The sequence below is a fragment of the Pleurodeles waltl genome, chromosome 3_1 (genome assembly GCF_031143425.1).
Source record: "Pleurodeles waltl isolate 20211129_DDA chromosome 3_1, aPleWal1.hap1.20221129, whole genome shotgun sequence".
NCBI classification, from domain to species: domain Eukaryota; kingdom Metazoa; phylum Chordata; class Amphibia; order Caudata; family Salamandridae; genus Pleurodeles; species Pleurodeles waltl.
Genome location: NC_090440.1, coordinates 1,687,073,116 through 1,687,095,646, shown reverse-complemented (window position 1 = coordinate 1,687,095,646; position 22,531 = coordinate 1,687,073,116). Strand labels below are relative to the sequence as shown.

Here is a 22,531-nt window from a genome sequence, read left to right as displayed (position 1 = left end):
CTCCCCACAGTCCTTCTCTGTACAAGAAACTCCTCCAGCAGAAATTAAAGGCACACATCTTCCTATCAGAATAGTGGCTGTTGTGATGATCCTGCAATGTTCACTGATAGAGATGTTAGTGTTCCAAAGGGATTACCAAGACACTTGTTGCTTAGGTGACTTTGGGCCACAAGGAACTACTGATCGGAGTTGGATTCTCGCTGCTGCCTGGAATGGACTTGCTCTGATGCCACCCAAATGTGAGCGGGCACCCCTAAACCATAGAAAGATCTAGGTGAGCTCAAGGTAAATCCCACTCCACATCTGGAGGGGCAGTCCTAGTAAGTACTGAGTAGTCTGCATCACCACAGACAGGACCAGTTCTTTCCCTATGGCTTTCCTTAGCGTGTTTCTTTACATAGTGACTGACCCATCAGACTGTCAACACACCTGAGCCCTCCCAGATGAGATCAAAGTTCCCCCACCAAAATACCGCTCCGCGGTCGAAAGACCGCTGAGGGTATTTTGGGATTTGCCCTGGGCTGGCGGGCGGCCGCCAAAAGGCCGCCCGCCAGCCCAGGGCAAATCAGCCTTCCCATGAGGACGCCGGCTCAGAATTGAGCCGGCGTAGTGGGAAGGTGCGACGGGTGTAGTGGCACCCGTCGCGTATTTCAGTGTCTGCATAGCAGACACTGAAATACTTTGTGGGGTCCTCTTACGGGGCCCCTGCAGTGCCCATGCCATTGGCATGGGCACTGCAGGGGCCCCTACGGGCCCCGCGGCACCCCCTACCACCATCCTGTTCCTGGCGGGAGTCCCGCCAGGAACAGGATGGCGGTAGGGGGTGTCAGAAGTCCCATGGCGGCGGAGCACCGCCGGGGTCAGAATGACCCCCTTAATGTGTTTCCCTCCCTAGGGATGAGCTACTGTTGTGCTTCTTCTAAGAAAACTCATAGAGTGGCATGGAAATAATTTTCTTTCCATTTGGTTTTGAAAGTGTGGTCATTCCTTAAAGAATTCTGTTTGGCCAGACAGTCTCTGCGTATGAGCCGGTTTTTGCCTGGAGTCCTTTTCCTCGGGAACTACCAATAGTACAGGCAATGAGAATTCTGGGTGGGAATGCAGGGTATAGGGGAACATGGGGAATTCTGGGTGAGAATACAGGTTTATGGGGAATATGAAATAAGAAATGGACTTTCCTTGCCTATATCTGCATGTTTGTCTCCATTATCCTGCAGGTTTTCACCCTTTCAGCATGCAAATGTAATGGTTTAACTCCTGGAATGCATGCGATTTCCAGATTACATGTGATCTCGATTGATCTGGGAACTCCTATGATAGGTCCCATTAGGATTAATAAGGCAACTGTAAGGAACCCCTGTGTCCTTTTCTCACTAAATGTGTCTCTGCCTATCTGCCTACTCTTTGTTTGTCTTTCTGTTGGCCTGGTGATTGTGCTTCATTTTGTGGCTACCAATGAGTGTTATGGAATGCTTAAATTTAGCCAGTGGTTTCCAGGGCTTGGCACCGGCACTTAATTGTCAACACCGGCACTTATCACAGTCTGCCACATAGTGCAGCTGTTTGTTTCATTTAGAGACAAGCACAACAACAATTGTTAATTAATTAAACATATGTTATGAATGACTAATTCCTGCTGCTAAAGCCTTTCTTTTAGATTTGGGAGCTTGGAATTGTCAGAACTGTCACACTTGTAGGAGTGTGATGACTATTAGTTGTGTTGTTGCAGTTAACTGGCAGCACTGACAGCGGCAATGGGCGCTACAATTGGAAGTAGCCTCCTGACTAGGGCCCTGTCACTTATGTTTTTTTAAAGCTTAAGCACTGGGTGTGTGAAGGTTTTTTTATGGCAAAAGTTACAGAAGTTCTGGACTTGTGACTTTTACGTTCTCCAACAAAAAAATTCTCTGCTCACTAAAAGATAGTTTTTACAGTATTGTGAGATCATTTACACACTAATCAAATTCACCCAAGCTAGAAAATGTATGGGCATATCTTGCCACAAAAGCTGTGATTTCTGAGCAAGTGTGGCAAACATATAGAAGATGCATTTTTTATTTTTTAACTTTGCGGAGGTTGCAAAACACAAAAAACTTTGAGACTTCATACACTTATACACTTATATGGCCAACCAAGAAATGTCCAGGGATCTATGTACCCCTCTTGCTATGAAGGTATCCATAAACCAGTAGATGCAAGAGGAAACTATTTTCCCATCTTCACACTGCCATGATTCTGTGATTAAAATGATCTTATCAGTTAAATAAAAATTAGAACTGATTTATAAAATAAAGTGTGATTTATTTTGTGCTTTAGTACCATGCAGATAAACACTAGTGACGATATTCATAACAAGAACACAGAAAAATGCTACAAAATCAGTCACTAGAGAAACGTTTCTGAGGAATGAACTTATCCTCAATTTACCTTCTCAAAACATACCTTCAGTTAAATTCCTCACCACATACATTCACTTATCTTGCAAACTCTACAGCTTGAAATTATTTTCTTTAATCCATGCCAGGTACATCACTGCTTAACTCTTCACTACATTACCTGACTTCTATCACCCATTCCATACCACACAACGTCTTTAGGTACCGCCACAGAACATCTCTGGATAATATTCACCACAATAGTAGATTTCTCTTGCTAATCTCCGGTCACGTACTTTCACGTATATGGTTAACTTTTAACACATCAATTCAGACCATTGACTATTTCATCCCCACATACCTATGTCTGTGACTAACCGCATTGCTTCTATCACATAGTTTTACATTTCTTCTAACTCTCACCCTTAGAATATATTTGTTTCTCTTTTCATAATGTCATCTTTCTGCCTAGCATCTCATCATGCAAAATTTCTTAATTAGGTCAATCTTTTTCCTTGACACATTCTCATAACATGACAACTATGCATTGCTTTAAATAAACATTTATTTTCATCACATAAATCAGATAGAAAGAGAGAGAACCATAAAAGGTGTGAAGAGCAGGAAATGTATAAAGGGAATTGTGGGTACGTACCAGGGAAAGCGGGGGTGGTCTGTCCAAGGGGAGTAAAGGGGGTTTGCTGCATAGCCAACTGGTGGAGCTTGGTCAACTGCTGAGGGGGTAGGAGGGACAGCAGAACTAAGAAGGTTATTGTTATCAAGCACACACAGTCACCAAAAGACGTCAGAAGAAAATGATAAGAAAATAAAGAGGAGGCCATGATTGGCCGTGGCAAAACACAACAGGAGGAGGGCTCGGCCTGTGAGCATTAACACCAAAAGCTTTAGTTTGTGTGCCTGAGGGTAAAAGTGGTCCCCAAACTGATTCAACCAGCACAAATTAAGAATCCTAGATGCTCCCTCTGCTGCAACTCTAGAGGTTAGATGAGCTTTTTTCTATCAAGTATTGGTTAGTCGCCTAAAATGACAGAGCACACCTCGTCATGGGTCTCTAAAGTACACATGTTCCCACAATGAACGTAGGTTCTGGTCCTGAAACCCTTTACTGAGAGCGGGTGCTAACCAAAAAATTCAAAGTACAAGCCCTTGTGAAGTACACCACTACATATATAGGTTTAAAACAGATATTTAAAGGTGGATTTTTTTCATTATCTTCCTTTATTCTTTATTCTTTCTTTAATTTGAAGTTCCTTTGAAAGAACAACTACAATCAATGTGTGTTTTGTTCAGAGCACACTTTTTTCAAGGCTCCTTCAAAAACTGGAAATTCCTCTCCTGAACAAGGCATTCCATCCTATATTTGTCACCCGGTTCCCAACTGTTTAGTCTCCTTCTACTACTGAAAACATGATCACATGCCATATTTTGGTTTTAACACATTAGGATGAATGACAGACAGTATGTTTAATACTACATTGCGAGCCACATGCAATATGATGCCTGTACTATTTCAGCACTAGCCATAAGACATAACAGTTGGCACTGGGGCACAGAAACCCACACGGCAATCTAGAGTGGGAATGCTTGTTGAGAGCAGAATTATAATTTCACCAAATTTTTAAGGAGGCTTGAAAAAAATCTCCCTTCAAACAAACGTGATAACTGTGGTTGCCCTAAAGACACTTTTAACTGGAGAAAAGAAAATAGTAAAAAAAAGAACATATATGTAAATATCTGTTGTTTTTATAGGTAGTTGTGTGCATTCATAGTGCAAGTAATGTTATTATTTGTCCCATGATTCACCTCCTCAAAATTTCAATAAACCATAATCTGTGATTGCGGAAGTGGACTGTAAAGGATTGTGATGGCATAAACCTTGCCCTGGAAATACCACTAGCCACGAACACATTGTGACTGAATCTTCTAGAATTCTCTTTACCAACTGGCAAGAAGCTTTTTAAACATATAACGTTGTAATAGATGCGAGTGTGCCTGAAACATAGTCACTCTCCTAAATTCGTTGAGTGTTTGCAAGAGCAGAATACAACAAGAGTACATGTTGGGTGTGAGACACAGGGCAACAGAATGGAATAGAAAAATCCACGCTTAGGGCCTGATTTAGATATTGGTAGACGAGTTACTCCGTCACAACGGTGATGAATATCTTGTCCGCCAATGTCTAAATCCCATAGGATATAAGGGATTTAGGTATTGGCGGATGGGATATCTGTCACCGTTGTGACAAAGTAACTTGCCCACCAATTTCTAAATCAGGCCCTTGGACCAGAAGCGGGATTGAGGGACTTCGGAATATTACAGATGTGAGTGCGTGGCCTCAAAATTGAAATAAAAGAGAGGCTTGTAAAATCGCAAGGACACCACAAACGTGCAATAGTAAAATCACTATGAAAATCATTGAAGGGGGTTTAAAATATCATGTAAATCACAAATATGCAATGGTAACTCACAATGAAAATGACAGATGTGGGGTTGTAATATCACTATGAAAATTGTAGATATGGGGTTGTAATATCTATATGCAAACAATAGGTGTGGGATAGTATCACTATGCATAGAACAGATGGGAAATTGTAATATCAGTATGGAAATCACAGAGTTGAGAAATGAAAGACAACTATTAACGTTACAAATGTAGGATTATAAAATCACTATGAAATGTATAGATGTGTGAATGTAATGCCACCTTGGCAATCATAGTTGTGTGTTTGTAATTGCACTAGGGAAACAACAAGATGAAGGATTGTGAAATCACAATGAAAATAACACACATTAAATTATGACAACACTGCATACATCATAGACATGAGATTTTAGCATCACAAACATGGAATTGTGACAAATTAAAATGCTAGAGATATTGTGATATCAATATGAAATCACAGTTGTATGATATCACTGTGGATGTCAAATTCTTTAGGATTTTTATGTCATAATGGAAATCCCAGGTAAGGGATTGGCTGCGGAACAATTTTATCAGAGATTTTGGTGTGGGCCATTTCAACATCTATGAACATTTTAGTGATGAAAACTGAGACTGTTAGGTGGAGTCATGTCAATTCGCTAAAGGCAGTGAAATACACTTGTACCAGCCATTAAGTCATTCCTCATTTCACTCAATGGCAACACTGTAACATCACCAGAACAAAATAAAAGGTTCTGATGTCATCCTTTCAGATGTTGTCCATGGACAGCATGATGTGACACAGAAACACTGGACATTAATAGATGGATAGCCATGTAGGAAAATAAAGCTAGCATAAGAAACATTCATTAGGATGAGGACCTCAATAAATGAAAACTCCCTGGTTATTTGCCAAAATTGCCAGTGTTGGGCAACTTGGTACAGCGCAACTGAGGTTGTCACATGTTGCTAGAACCAACAATTGACCAAGCTCACTTACTTCAGGGTATGTTCGCCACAGACCAAGATTCACAGATACAATGCCACAGATAAACTTCACATGACCTTTCAGAAAGAGAGATGGTGAAGATTGTACTGACGACCCTATTCAAGGCACATCTCAGCTCATGCAAGTAACAGCATAAAACCCGTTAAGGAAAACTGTGAAACCTAGCCAGGGAGCTACAAAAAGTGTACGAAGTTTATATTTTACTAGTAAAGTTGACTAACTTCTCACTCCCTGAAAGTTGTGAAGTTTGCCAGTTTTTTTAACCTCCTCCTACTTTGCTTTGAAAAAGAACGTAGCATGAAAAATGTTTCTAGAGGAGTTTGTCATACAAACCTACTTTGTGCACACAATTTCTCTCTGTTTTTTCAAAGTTGCAATCTTCTCAATAAATATGATAGCTGTAAAGTTTTGATACTAACTTCACGATCATGCAAGGCAACAAACATTGAGACCTTGCACACCACTAAGCAAAGTCTAAGAACCAGGAATTGGCTCCTATGAATTCAATACTACTTCATAGAACGGGCGAGCATGTATGAAGGGCGATAAAGCATATCTTTACCATAGTCAGGGGCATCAAACACCATGAGATGGAGGTTGCATCATGCAAACCTGAGACAGAGGATAGAACGTACCCAGTGGAGGGGCACTGTCCCTTGAAAGTCCATCTCCGCCACAGACAGGACAACATAACCTTCATCTTCAACTTATACGCATCTCCGCCTGACACAACGGGCAGCAAAAGCACGAGGGAGAGTAAACTAAACCTCATATCCACCACAAAGTTCAGCCTAAGGTCTACGAGAAGGCGATTGCTCCATCTATCCTTCAGCCAGGGGCCTGCTCATACCCACGGAAAGGAGCACTGCCCCCTAAAAGCCCATTAACGCAGCAGACAGAGGCAACAAGAAACCTCATAGAGACTGAATCTCCAGGCCCCGCCCCCATCAGACAATGAGCAGCACAATCCCTGAAGATGGTGTCAGCCAGGCCAAGCCCCCCACACTTGGAAAGTCCATAGATAACATGTTCTACCACTGTTCATGGCATTAAAGGTCACGCTATTTACATCTTGGGTATTAATATTAGTGCTAATATTAATATGGGCCAGCGAGCTGGCAGCATGCAGATGACAAGAGACAAAGAGAGGCGAGTGGGGAGAAGAAAAGCGAGGGTGAACTCACATCTGGATGTGGAATGGCGTACTGTCCCTGAATGGCGTAGGCCTGGAAAACAGAAGCACATGCGGTGTTAAACACAGGAGATCTTGCACAGTCTCGGGGAAAGCAGTGCACACAGCTGGGTGGGGTCCACCTCTGCCCCTCCCAGCACAGACAAGGCCAGATACACATTTCAAGAGCAATCACTGGTTGCATGGAGTTCTGGAGACAGGAAATGATGTGGAACAGGAAACCAAAGTGAAAAAATTAGAAACTTGCAGGCCTTCTTTCATAGCTTATGTTAGGAGTTTTGGAACAAGGATTGAATTAGAATTGGATCTGGACACTGTAGAGCAGTGAGCACTGTCTACCCTGGAATGTATTGATGACCGACCCTTGGAATTTGTAAGAATACTTTTATGCATGTGTACAATAACTTTTCATGGAGTATAAACCTTTGTGTTCTGTCCATCATGAAGTATATGTACATTTACATTGTCTGCCTTACTGCATTCTGTTGCGTACAGTCTGAATCTTGCAAACTACTTGTAAATAGAGTATATGCATGTAGTGTACTCTGTCACTATATTGTGTATTTGACTATTCTCTCTTCCCATAAACCGAAGTTCAATGACCATCCCTGGCGCATATACATTTGTGAGGGGTAGCTGTTTCTAGTATACATGCCTATTCTTACTACACATGCTTGTGTACATTGTTTGTTTTCAGGCAGCAAGCCTGCTTTCTATAGGATCTTGCCAGTAAATGCTTTAGTTCCTCCTGACACCCTGAACTGCAGAGTGTGAAGATTTGTCAAATATATTACTGGGAATGTGTAGATACAAGTGCAGAATCTGTGATGACTGAGTAAGATGAGCACTGTCTGCACTCCTCATCCATGTACAGGCCCTTGTACAGCTCGTGGTGCCTGTACAGGGAAGAACCGCTTCTAGGCCTCCCTGTTAGATTCAATTGCGCCTGTGCCCTGGATTTCCAAGCCAGACTCCGAAAACAGGAATGTTCACCAAACACCACATCACATGCACTGCAACAATTCAGCACCATCACCTGGTCACTCAAGGATGCTTAGCATGACACAATGACTAATTCTTAGAATGGAGTATAACAGCACCAGCACAGAGCCTCTGGTGCACAGACAGCGAACAAAACCTAGCATGTCTGTGAGGAAGGACAACCTAAGCTAAGATCTGAAGGGGTCATGAATGCATGTGGGCGACGTGCAGTGGATAACAGGCTTGTAATAGCTGGATGAGTAACTTTACAGAGGGGTGTGTGTCTGTGATTAAACAACATGCAGAGTGGAATGTTCTGCAGGACAGGACTTGGAGAACGCCGTGTAATGTGTCCGCCGGGGCAGTATATAGAAAGTGCTGTATGTTGTGGCCTCCGTGGAAGCACATGGAGAGAGGGATGATCTGAAGAGCAGAGCACAGAGAGGATTTGATGGTATTTTTTCCAACCCTTTGAACAACCATGTCCATGACCATCTCTTTGCGTTGTTTCTCAATCTCTTCCTGCATTAGTTTATGGACAGCTCACTCCATTGAAAGAGCTCTACTCTCTGTCACTAATAAACCTCGTGTCTCTTTATTTCAAGGCTTTATCTATACTCACTCGGCTCATTAACAAAACCTTCTGCATGCGTGAGTTAATATACTTGTGCAAATGGCATGATTCACAAGTGCAAACAAGTTACGAAGGAGAATCTGCAATCATAAATTGATTTACTCAAGCAAAATATTACCCCACTTTGGAGTAATGGTACAGCAAAATAAATCTCCTGCCAGGTGGCAGATACTAGGCGTTTTAGAGTGTGAGCGCCCTGGAAAGTTTGGGAACATCCACAAACATACGAGCAGATGGGTAGTCTCCACCATTTCCATGACGTTGCCATCCTGGAATGGTCAGAGATTTACTCTCGCCAAGGGCAGAAGTAAATCCGACTCGAGGGTAGAAATGCACAAGGAGGAAACACCAGGTGCAACTTCCAATGTAACAATGGGCATCCCCGAGCGTTAATGAGTAGTTGTTGATGTTTACAGTGCGCCTGATTCACAAAGGAAAACTTACACTTTTGTGTAAGTTTACGATTTTTCGATATTCACAAAGGAAGTTTACAAGTAGTATCTTTAGGACTGCGGAGTCTCTGCATTCCTGGTGAGACTCAGCTTATACAGAGATAAGCAGCCGTGAAGATAATGCATGAAAAATTCCTTTGTGGAAGGCCATTCATATGCACATTTGGAAAACGCATGTTTACTTGGGAATGGTCTTAAAACAACCAGTATCTGAATTTTATTATCCGAAATCTGAAAGTGGTTTCTTGTAAATTACAACAAAAAGCTGAAATCGCCACTTGCACCACATTTCATTTTGCAACAATAAGCCAACAGATTCATAAAGTTAAATTAAAATAACGGGCTTTATAAGACCACTGAGAAAAGTAGAATACAAAAACATGTTTTCAAAAAGAAAGTTATGTAATAGAAAGATTGGGTTTCATTTGGCCAGGATGTCTTAAAAAAATATTTAAAAATGATGGCCCTGATTTTAGAGGGCCTAAGGCCTCCTTGCGCCACATTAGCATCATTTGTTTTACGCTAATGTGGCCCAACGAGGCCAAAATCGGTGCACCATATTTACAAAGTGGCACAATGCATGCACTGTGCCTCTTTGTAACCCCTTGCGCCACATTATGTCTGCGCCAGCCATAATGTATACAAGGGGAGAGTTTCCCCGTTAGGGGGAATGCAAAAATGGCACAGTGGAATCTAAGAAATTCCTCTGCATAATTATTTGTGGCTACTTTTCATGCCTACACAGACCAGGCACAGAACAGATGTTAAAAGGGGGCACACCATTGCTTTCAATGGGGTCATATGTACTGTGCAGGATTAGCTCCAAAATTTGGGGGCTAATCCTACACAGTACATCAATAGAATCAAAAACGTTGACGCTACTGCCCCTACCCTGCGCCATGGTGAGCTGTACATTTAATATGGCCCACATATGGTGGCAGGAGGGGGGCGCTAAGGGGCGGTAGAAAAGTGGCACTTTTCTTAAATCGCGCCCTAAGTTTTAGAGGGTTTGTTTGTGGGTCCACAAAAAAGGGACAAAAATGATTTAATATTAATACACACTTTTAGTTTGTAGGGCTTCACGAAGTATGAGGAAATTTAGAGTTTGTAGGAGTTGCAGGTTGCTGTAAATTAACTTGCAGTTCACCGCTCAGACACTGGAGAGGCATTTACTACTATGTTTTCCTTAATCCCTTTCTAGACTCTACCCTCCTCTATTTCTCCTTTGGCTCCCACCAAATCTCATCTTACTACAATGATATTGGAAATATCCCTTCCTAGACACTTCCCTCCTCTATCCTTTTATTATCTTATTCAATCAAACTAACAGACTCATGTCCACCGCACAAACTAACAATTTATATTTCCCTATACTAATCAGCAACTAATCCTTTTTGGGTTGTGGAGTAGCATGCTACTCATAAACAAGGGCTTCACTGCCTTGTAAGAGGTAGTAAGCACTATGCACATACAATTACATTTACAATGGTTCCAATGGCTGAGCCCAGGTCGAGCTAGCATGTTAAACATGGAGTCCGTTAGCCAAATCTTATGTGCTGTGAATAGAGACACTTTAGCAACACAAAAGGATGATAGACGGAGTGCTGAACAATGCAAACACTCACCCCCAGTCACAGATCTGGGTTTAATCCATTGTTCTTTTGCTCACCAAGCCACCCCAGTTTGGACCCAGCCATATGCAAATCAGTCTTTACCCTCTTCCACGTGGGAACAGTCCAGCCTGAACTGCTAGGCCAGGTCCTCCCTGGACCGGAAACAAGCATCCTGGGACCAGTTTCAGGGTATCACCCTTCATCAGCCAGACTAGCTTGAATCCAGTGGCACAGTGAGCAAGGGACCCACGTCTGGGCATACCCTTCCCACTTAGGGCAACTTTAGCAACACAAAAGGATGATGGACAGAGTGCTGACAATGCAAACACTCACCCCCAGTCACAGATCTGGGTTTAATCCATTGTTCTTTTGCTCACTGCAGTGGCATCCACCTTCTCAGCCCAGGCATCCCCACCAGCTAGGTTGTGGTAGGCTTGAATTTGATCTTTAATTTTACTTTTAGCCAGTAGTGTCTTTTGAGAATGTAGGAAGTACCATGAATTTTGAGTACTGTTTGAGTGACCATATTTGCTATTGTGTTTTAAATCCTTTGAATTCAGGATATATTTTTTAAGGTAGACATTATCTATATGTTCTACATTTTGGTCCTAGGGTAGTCATGTTCTCTTCCTCAGTAAGTTTTGGTTTTGGAGTCTATGAGGAGGCGACTGCTTTGCATTACATAGTGTTTTTGCAGCTCCATGTTTATTCCATGGTTTAAATAAACACCAGGACTGTGAATTTTTCTTGTGGGGTGATGGAGGTTCCATTGTAGTAGGAGTTTGGTGTGCTCACTGTGCAAGATGAGTCAGCTTGCACATACCTATTTGATGAAGATGTGGCTTTTCGTGGTATAGGTTTAGTTTTTTGTTACTGAATATTCTGAAGTAAAGGTTCATACAGATAGCTTTATGTGTATATTTCTTATTGGGGGAAATGCTAAAGGCTTTTCTGGACTAACACCCAGAATGGAGTCATATGGATCATTTGTATGAATATGATTGGTTCCTATAGCACATGTAACCAAAGGACTAGTTAGTGTGCCAGGTCCAGTGAAGGTTAGCACAAACCAAACCCATAAGTAGAAATGACACTCTTGGCAAGGTGTATGGTACACCAGCAGGAAACTGGGGCCACACATTCTTTAGGTGGCATGAGTCCATTTTGTGTCACTGATTGGTGAGAAGAGCCATCAGAACACCCCTATTCCCTTTAATGGGTATTTTGTGTGCCAGATGAGTGTAGGATAGGATTCCCCAAAAAAGCGTCCAAACACCACAGTGTTGAAAAACCTACATCATAAAGTTAACATGTAAATAGCAGTGCACATGAGAAATAATGTAGGTTTTCCCTGAAGTTACTGGCTTCTTCTGGTACTGTGTTTGTAGTTATCTTAGCGATAGTAATTTGCAGGGTAGCTATCCCGTCTGTGGAGATCTCCCCTCAATGTAACCATTCATAAGATCAGAAATCTGCTTGACTCTTTTATTTTTAATTTCTGTTACACATTTTGCCATTTGCATTTTCTGGGCATAGTATATTTTCTGTAAAAGTCGATGCATGATTGACGGTTTTCAGACCTTCTATGTGTGTAGGTATGTGACACTATTATTTTCTAATTGGCTGTGTGTGATTGTCTTATGTGATTTTGGTGATTAGAATGTAATATAGGGAGGATGTGTTATCTTCAGTTTGTGCTTTTTGTTCTGAGTAGCATCCTTAAGTGTCAATAATGGTTGCAATGTTTGTCTGTCTGCAGTTATGGTCAATTCTGCTCAAAGGAAAATAAATTCTTTAAGTCTGCTGTATGGTTTAGGAGTTCTGTTATTGAATTGAAATGTTTCTGTAATTTAGGGATTCAGAAATAGATTGAGTCTAGTGTTGGGAGTGCTGGTTTTGGGGCTGAAATCAAAGCCATCTATGTTTCTGGAATAGGTTAGTTATGTATCTAGAATTTTCTTTTCAGCTTCTGGAAGTCTGCCGGTGTCTCACTTCCAATGTAACAATTGGCATCCCACAGCGTTAATGAGTAGTTTATGTTTACTGTGTGCCTGATTCACAAAGGTAAACTTACACTTTTGTGTAAGTTTCAGATTTTTTGTAATTCACGAAGGAATTTTACAAGTAGTATCTTTACAGCTGTGGAGTCTCTGCATTTGCGGTGGAGGCTGCACATAAAAAGAAAAGCAGTTGTGAAGATAATACTAGTAAAATTCCTTTGTGAACTGCAAAAAATCATAACCTTGCGCAAACGTGTAAATTTACCTTTGCGAATCTGACCCTGTGCGTTTTGTAAAAACTTAATTTTAGGTGCTGGATTAACAGTCAGCTATGTGTTCAATTTGTTTATACTTCAGTCTGTATGACATTTGGAATGTAGGTTTCTTGGTAAGTTTTGAGTAGTATGTTTCCTCTGTGAGGTGCATTTAGAGTTGCTGCTTATCTCCCTTGGTTTAGATATAGCAACTCAATTGTTTCAAGTATGGAACTACTCATTGTTGGATTCGAATTGTGGGTGGCTGAAGAGGTTTCGTTTGTACGCTGCCTTTTCATTTGTGATGCTGATAAATTGAATGAAGCCTTGTTACGATAGTCAGGATGATGTAAAACTGCTGTACTATGGTTTATTTTTTAAATCATCAGTGCTTTGTGCTAGACTTGGCAAGTCATATTGGTGGCAGTCTGTTGTGCTTGGAGGCCTTGGCTATATTTTGCAGTTTTTCTATGGCTGATATATGTTCTTCGTCCTACTAGATAGTTATTTTATGGCCCCAAGGTAGACACACACACAGTGCAGTTTGATGAAAGATACCAAGGCTGCAGAGTAGTATGAGGTTAGGTGAAAGGCAAGAAGCAACATAAGATACACATAAAGAGCATGCACGCGTTCCTGCTCCTGGAACATCAGTGGCCTGCCCAACAAAATTGATGAAGCAGACCTAGTAAATTACTTTAGGACCTTCCTCCAAGAAACATGGTCTACATTCCCATTACTACTAGAGAGCGTCTTTGGCTTTTTTCAAATTTGCAGTCAAAACACAGAAGTATGACCGCCCTAAGGGCGGCTCAGAAATGTGCATATCAGCAGCTCTTAAAATAGAAAGTGAACTTGTGTTGGAGAATGGCCCAGATATACTGATGGTGAAGCTAAGTAACTGCCATCCTGAAATCAAGACCCCTTTAGGACTTATCAGTGTCTACATCCACCCTGACAGCAGGTCAAAACATGAGTTTATGAAGAAATTAATCTCGATGATCATGAGAAGCAAATATGAGCAATCTCAATCCGACATTCTACTAACAGAGGACTTTAATTTGAACTTGATTTATAATTCTGTTAGTGGGGACATCTTAATATCCCAAGACCACCCTGGGGAGCTATGCAAAGAATTGAGATAGACATAAAAGACGATTCTTTGCAAATTAAATTGAATCATCTATGTTTGAGAGTACTAAATGGAAGGGTTCAAAGTGACTGCCATCTGGAATTAACTCATCACACGCCAACCACATGCTCTATTATAACTTTCACAATAGTCACCTTGCCTTTGTTCCTACAGGTTAACTTGTTTCAAATTTATAAGAAATTGGAAAGTAACCACCTCTCACAGGTATTTGTACTGGCAGCTAAATGGATCTTTCACCATTAGGGAAACAATCTGCAGGCGTCAACAAATTATAAGAAATTAAAAAGGACTCAGGGCGCAAGAGAGGCAACTGAAGCAACAGCAGAATGGATCATACAATCTACATATAATGATGAGCTATACTTGATCCACAAATGGGAACTTTTTACAACCCTCCTGTTAGACAAATATGCGATCAATAACCGGCCCAATCTTAACAAATCTGTAACAGCATCACTAGAGCCAAGGAGGGAAAAGATATTGCCCACCTATTTGTCGGCAAAAAACAAACGTAACAAGGTTTGCGCACATCGAGGCAGTGTCCTAACAACCCAGTGAAACTCTCCTACCTACAAGATATAAGAACGACTTAGCGGAAACTGCTCTGGGAAGAAAATAGAAGGACGAAGCAGACCTTTCGGGCCAAGACACTATTTCTTAGTAGGAAAATGAACTCAAAGAGTTTCTGGAGGATGGTGAAAGGATTAAGTATAGCCCCCAATACAATAAACAGCTCCAACAATCCAGAAGCAAGTTGGGTAAACTACTTAGGCACACGTTTCAACTTATGAATGAAAGTCAGACTCTTGCCAATAATATCAGAAAAGGAATTATTCAGAGTGAGGGCACATGCAAAGCCCCGGTACCCAATGAGTTAAATACAGTGAAATCCAATTCTAAAGCAGAGGTCATCTTCTTTCAAGATGCTGATAGTAAAGCAAACTCTGAGGCAATACTACAGTATTATGCACAAATACATGCTAGCAACTTCATCCATATTGAAGGCTTCTCCACTGCATCACAGGCACCAATACAGAAGGAGACAGACCCAGCAAATTATGTCTCTCTGTTAGCCGGTATCTCACTTCAGGATAAGGATCCTAAAATAAACATCAAGGCATCTCCTCCATTTTGTGCTTAAACCAACAATATGGAATTAACCAATATGGAAGGCCTGACAAACTTCTCCCAAGTGCAAATAGCTAAGGTGATAAAGAAGGGCCAGCGTGGTGGCACTCCAGGGCCTAACAGCACTCTGCAGGCTATTTATAAAGTCAGTTCTACATTCTGGGAAGCCAAAATGTCTCTGGGTTTCAACTGAATTTTGCAGAACCAAAATATTCTGGGATCCTGGAGGGGATTAATAATTAACCTGATTTTTCAAGAATGGGAACAGCAGAAACTAGAAAACTTTCAGCTCATAGCCCTTCCCAATACCGAGGAAGAGCACTTTGCAGGATTACTATTAAGGGAGTTGAAGAAATGGGTTGAGGACAAAACTCATGCCACTAAAGCGAACAGTTTTCATACAAGGAATGGCCCCACAACTAATATCCTGGTTCTTTCTATTATATCAGACAACATGATCATAAATAACAAACAAGTTTATCTATGCTTCGTAGATTTTAAGTCAGCATTCTACTTTGTCCAACGGAATCTCCTCTGGGCCAAACTGGCACACTGGGACATCCTGCCTAGTCTCCTAAAAGCAATACAATTGCTTTAATCTAACGCCTGGGTCAGGGTAAAGATAGGAGATAGCACCTCCCTGTCTTGGAAAATCTACGCCCAACAGGGTCTAAAACAGGGGGGGGGCACTCTGGCCCCATACTTATGTAATTTATATCGGGCAGTTATGACTCCTGCATTGGATGCTGTAAACTCACATACCCTGAAATCAGGAGGCATACACATTTCAAATCTGCTCTGCTCGGATGATGTGATACTTCTCAGCCGCACTAAAATCGAGCTTCAGCATCTTATTAATAAACTACTCAGCTACTCCTCAAGAAATTATAAGATAACCAACCAGAAAAAAATAAGGTAGTCAAAAACAAAATAAAGAATAAGCAAAACTTGTTCTTCCAGGACCAGCCCCTGGAATGTGTAAAAGAGTATAAATACCTTGGTGTTGTATTAGATGAAAAAGGTTCCTTCTGTCCATAAAAGCAGAAGTTACTACAGAAGGGTAATGCTTTAACCTTGGCATTTCAAACCCTAATTAGATCAATGGGAGAGCCCAGCCTAGCACCATTACTAAAGAATATCTCAGCAAAACTTCAAACTCTGACATGGTGGCGAAGCACTTTGAGACCGGCATACAGCTTCATTAGAGGCAATTGTTCAAAAACCTATCAATACCTCCTTAAGCTCCCCGCAAATCGCTGGGAAGGGGGCATACATCAAAATCTAGCACACATTGAAGACGATAATAGATAATCCATTAAACAAGGCCTTATGGACAGAAATAGCAGAAATATGAAAAAGCCAGACACCCTCGGAAGGTTACATTTACACGCAGCCTTTTATATTCTTAGTGTACCATCACTCTGGGAGCTACCAATGCTTCTTCGTGTCCTTAAAAAATCAAATAACTGTGTAATGAATAAAATCTCGGCAGATGAGGATAAGACAGCTCTAGCAAACAGATCTCACACTTCAATGTTATTAAAAACCGACAAAACCCTTAAACCACATTAGCTAGAGGCTGGCTGGTCGATTAACTTAAAGCAAAAATTCATGAGTTATCACTTTGGTCATCTCCTCAGTCTTTTTAAAACTCTGCCTTGACTTCGGAATGAAGATTCACCCAACTGTTGGTTATGTGGATCGGCTACAGAGGATCTTGTCTCTTTACTCTGCATTTCTCCTGAACTCTTAAGGGAAAGGAGTGCCCTTTTAAGAGTGCCCTTTTATCAACGGGGCATTCGCTCTCCCAAACAGGCTGTCATTGCATGTTTCAATCCTATGGATGCAATTTTGAACTGCACGCTCATCAAATTTCTATCAAGGGCTAATCAAAAAATGATAGAGACTGTGACAGCCCCTGCTATTTGAATAGCTGCTGCTCACTGCTGAAAGTAAAATGTTGATTTTAACCTATGCATGATTATTGATTTCTCTATTGATTTATTTCATTTCCCCTTTTTGTATGGAGTTTTGGTCTAGTATGTAATGGTTTTATAATTGTATACTCTCTATGGTGGGTGCCACTGTATGCAATGATTTTAATTAATTATGCATAATAAAATGATTATTATCATAAATAGCAGTGAAGCATTCAGTGAGGATCCATTACTGTACATTAGAGTGAGATATGATTCTGAAGAAGAGTGGTACTGAGAGAATAGAAACTTAACATGAGAGAGAAGGAACAAAATGGCCGCCCCGGAATACTGAAGTGTATTTGTGGGGGAAAGGTGCAGAGAGGTCTCAGTGATTATACTTAGTGATAGCGCGTGGGGGGCTTACTTTGTTTGGAGGAGGCACACAGATGCCTGAGCATCGATCGCTCAGGCAATTTGCTCTCATTGTTGGGCATGAATGTTTCAGATACTGCGTCGACATCTCGGTCCCAGAGAAAGTCATGGCTCTGATCCCTTCTGACAGCCGTGTGCAGTGGGGCGAATGTGCAAGTCACCTGTCACCAGTCTTAGCCTGAAGCTATGAAAAAAGATGGAAACCTAGCGAGTGTGGGCGTAGGAAGACATATCTGCCTTCCTGGCTGGAGGAGCAGCCTGTCCCATCGCCCGGGCCAGTCCCGCCCCCCCCCCCCCCTCCCCCCCCCTCTTGCCGCACTCAAACCAGGGGGAGAGCAAATATAATTCAGTGGTAGAACTGGAGAAGGAGGCACGTGCCAAAGAATGTGTGGAGACAACATTTCGATGGAGATGGCGGGGAATCGTGTTCCTGAGAAAGCATCTACTACTAAGTACAAAATGGCCGCAGTGAGTGGTCTTGCCATTGCAGTATGATAAACATAAGCATTGAAATCTTATCTTCAGGCTGTTCCTCTCTAGAAACGCGACCCTTCGTTCTAGACCAGAATCTCGCGATAGTGCTTTTTTGTCCGTCTATTCATATTTTCCATTTTTTCTTGGCTTTCTCTTTTTTGTCTGCGCTGCACTGCTGTTTTGAAATGTACGAGGACATGTTTTCTATGTGCGCCTCGCTCGTGGCAGTAATTCCATCAGTCTAAGGTTGTATCTGTGGTACTTTCTGCGATGCAGATCTTACCTAACAGCCTCAGTAGAACGAATGACAAGGTTCATGAGATGCCATGACATGTTAGCAGTGTGTGGATTAGTGTGTTCCTCGGAAAGCCTGTTTGTGTACAAGGAATAAGTAGTCTGCGTTCTTGCACACGTCTCCAGCAGTACACATAGTAAGGGTGAATGTGTTGCAGACGAAGGCTCATTTACCCTAGAAAGTATGAAAACTAGTGTTCCTGGAGATTCTCCCAAGCTGGCAAGTGTGCGAATGAGCGTGTCTGTGGGGAAGATTCAGTCATTGTAGTGAATTAATTTGTGTACTAGGTGAGCTCTCCATTACTACAAATTGTGCAAGCTTCCATCAATACAGGGACAATGCACATGTGTGAGTTTCTTGAGAAGGCTCAACCAGCACAGAATGCATTGACCTACCTGAAATCAGGGTCTCCACTACACTAGCCAGTGTGAGTGACTCTACCTTTATGGGAGTGAACATGTTGCTGGGCGTACCTCTTTCACACTAAAGAACAGGATAGTGTTCAGGTTTAAACATACCGAGGTTCAAGTCTGTGGGAGATCCTTACCATCATAGGAAAAGTGTCTGGTCACAAAACATGCCAACATTTCATTGTCTTTACTCCATTCTAAAGATTGAATACGGAACAGCGAGACTCGAAGATCTGTCCAGGGAGTAAGCCTGACCCACACAGGTAAGGAGGTCTTTCCGGGGAAACAGAGTACCTCATATTGCACCGAACCTTGCCCTTTGATGTAGACTATTTCACCCTGCTCTTAAGCTTGTCCATGGGATACAGAATACATAAAGAACTCTGCTCTTGGGTACTAAATATCTCACAGAGCTGTGTTCTAGGATACTAAGTATCTCACACTGTGCAGAGCTCGGCTCTAGGATACTGAATATGTCACACTGTATAGAGCTCTGTTTTAGAATACTAACTATCTCTCACTGTACAGAGCTTGACTCTAGGATACTAAATATCTCACACTGTACAGAGCTCTGCCCTAGGATACTAAATATCTCACACTATATAGAGCTCTGTTCTAGGATACTAAATATATCACAGTGTACAGGGCTCCTATAGGATACTACATCTCTCACACTCCACAGAGCTCTGCTCTAGGATACTAAATATCTCATGTAGTACAGAGCTCTGCTCTTGGATACCAAATATCTCACATTGTACAGAGCTCGGCTCTAGGATACTAAATAACTCACACTGTAAAGAGCTCTGTTCTAGGATACTAAATATATCACGCTGTACAGGGCTATGTTTAGGATACTACATATCTCACACTTCACAGAGCTCTTCTCTAGGATACTAAGGTCCTGACTTATGAAAAGTTAGCAGGGCCTTTACATCATATGTTAACGCAAAAGCGGCACAAACGTACAAAATATAAATATATTTTGTAAGTTTGCGCGGCTTTTGTGTTAAAAAATTATGTAAATGCGGTGCTAACTTTTCATAAATCAGGCCCTAAATATCTCACACTGTACAGAGCTCTGCTCTGGGATACTAAATATCTCACACTGTACAGAGCTCTGCTCTATGATACTAAATAACTCACACTGTACAGAGCTCGGCTCTAGGATCCTAATATCTCACAATGTATAGAGGTCTGTTCTAGGTTACAAAATTTCTCACACTATACAGAGCTTGGTTCTAGGATACTAAATATCTCACGCTGTACAGAGTGTTATTCTAGGATACTAAATATGTCACACGGTATAGAGCTCAGGCTCTAGGGTACTAAATATGTCACACTGTAAAGAGCTCTGTTTTAGGATACTAAATATCTCACATTGTACAGAGCTCTGCTCTAGGATACTAAATATCTCACTCTCTACAGAGCTCGGTTAGGATACTATATATCTCATACTGTACAGAGCTCAGCTCTAGGATAGTAAATATCTCATAATGTATAGAGCTGTGTTCTAGGATGCTACACTGTATAGAGCTCATTTCTAGGACTCTAAATATTTCACACTGTACAGAGCGCTCTTTAGGATACTACATATCTCATATTGTACAGAGCTTCACTCTAGGATACTCTATACCTCATACTATATAGAACTCTGTTCTAAGATACCACACGGTATAGAGTTCTGTTTTAGAACACTAAATATCACATAAACAGTCATTCCTTTCAACGCAGACACCATTGCACTATGGTGCAAGGACTCCTGCGTTGGCACTGGCAGCTAAATTTAGCACCAGTGCTAGGGGAAACACAGGGGAGCGCATCTCTGCGTTTCAGAAGTGATGCAGGGCAGCACTGCCAATTTTGGCGCAGCGCCACTCTGCACTACTTCTGTGTAAAAATGCCCCTAAATATCTCACACTGTACATAGCTCTGCTCTTGGACACTAAGGGGCATATTTACACAGAAGTGGCGCAGAGTGGCACTGCGCGAAAATTGGCAGCGCCTGCTCTGCGTTACTTCTGAACCGCAGGGATGCGCCCAACTCTGGATTAAATAGCACACTTCAAGGAGCTCCCCAGTCGACATGGTAATAATAGAGACAGCAACTCACATAGGACACTAGATGGTGCTATATAAACGCTGATAACGTAACACAACTAAATTGCAGGCCGGGGTGCCGTCTGCAAGAGAGCCTTACATAAAGGCCACCCCCAGTGGTCGATTTCTACTGGCATTTAAAACATTTTCACAAGTACTCTACCTCAGTATTATTTGACACCTTCCCAGCCTTGCACATATACTCTTTCAGCTATTTGTTATTTATGACTATGTGAGACTATATCGGACATCAACCTAACGCCTTAAGGAAATGTCGGCGCTATATAAACCTGCATCAATAAACGTAATGAGAAATTCGTCAACTCATACTGGCATGTTAGGCTCTGCCTTACCACTGCCCCCACACTCATTATAAACCTCTGCCCTGGGCAGGGCCTCAGCCTAGCGCCTCCCTTGCAGCGCTTGGAGCCTCGGAGTTCCAGACATGAGATGAAATACGAGGAAAAGGCATGCAAGAAAAGGAAACCTGAGTATACGAACAGGCAGCGGCTGGTGTTGCAGCAGCAGGCTGAGGTTGGCAGTGGAGGCCGCCAGCGGGTCGGCCCTTACCTGGCCACCTGCGAATATGACCGGAGCAGAAGCAGGCTTAGGCCGGTAGGGAATGGTGGCACCTTTGGGTGGAGACTGGAAGGAAATAGCCAGGAGAGTGAGTAGGAGACAAGGACGGGGAGGTGGGTAAGTGTGGGACAGGGGGGTTGAAGCAGGAGAAACAGAGAAAGGGGAAGTGACAGGACAAGAGGGAGTTTATGGGAAAGAAGAAAGGGAAATGGAAGAAAACGCAGGAAGGGAGTGATTGTGAGAAAAGGGGAAGGAGAGGTAGGGGGAGATGAGGAAAGCAGAGAGAGGAGAAAGAGAGGAGGGTATGGAGGGAGTGATGCAAAAGGGGCGACAGAAAGGAAGAGGTAGTGCGGGAAGCCATAGAGGCGAGAGAAGTAAGGCAGAAGAAAAGAGAGAGTGGGATGGATAAAATAAGAAGCATGCGATAAAGAAGAATTATATTAAGTGGAGACGGGAGGAGGGACGAGAAAGGTATGATAAAGAGAAGTGAGAGCAGAGGAAAGAGACAAGAGAGACAGTGTTAGATTATGATCAAATAAGCAACAGCTGCACTAGAAATGATTCACATTTTCTGTAATGTACATCATATGAAGATGAGGGAAAATACTCATTAGATAGTGGTCAGAGTGAAGACATCACACAGGACCAACACTGGGGCTGCTTCTAAGGCCACTTCCCTCACACCTGGACACTCTGTGATACATAAAGACCTATAGCTCACTTTGGGGAAAGGCAAAGAAATGTGTTTACCTGGAGCACAGGTATTCTGCATGGACACACTGGGGATTTCTAATTTGCCTCTTTCTCTGTAACGTTTCATCTTAAAAGCAGTTTCTCATTTCACTAGTGAGTGGTCTGCAAGCACCAATCTGGAAAGATGAACATACATTGGACCAGCAAGTGAAATATTCAATAAACTAGATTATTCCCAGTGCCTGATACGCCAGCTGAAATTTGCACCCACAAATGGAACTTAAATATCCATAATAGAATTTTAGTGGTAGGGCAATGGCATGCACGTCCTACTGGGGGGTTAAGGGGTGCACATTGGACAGTCTAGAACAGTCCACAAAATGTAATATTTTTGATAT

General features: G+C 42.1%; 1 protein-coding gene across 6 annotated transcripts in view; it reads right to left on the bottom strand.

Annotated features, from left to right (window-relative positions):
- The window catches only part of PCBP3 (poly(rC) binding protein 3), a 184,078-nt gene that overhangs the window by 48,906 nt on the left and 112,641 nt on the right, over positions 1-22,531 (bottom strand). For 3 of the 6 annotated variants that reach the window (XM_069225481.1, XM_069225475.1, XM_069225477.1), the window contains exons 8-10: positions 21,363-21,506; positions 7,012-7,053; positions 3,031-3,109 (exon numbers count right to left, since the gene is read on the bottom strand). In XM_069225481.1, coding sequence (XP_069081582.1) covers positions 3,031-3,109; positions 7,012-7,053; positions 21,363-21,506 — 265 coding nt within the window. The remainder of the gene's footprint in view (positions 1-3,030; positions 3,110-7,011; positions 7,054-21,362; positions 21,507-22,531) is intronic. The other 3 variants (XM_069225476.1, XM_069225478.1, XM_069225479.1) reach the window with 2 other exon arrangements.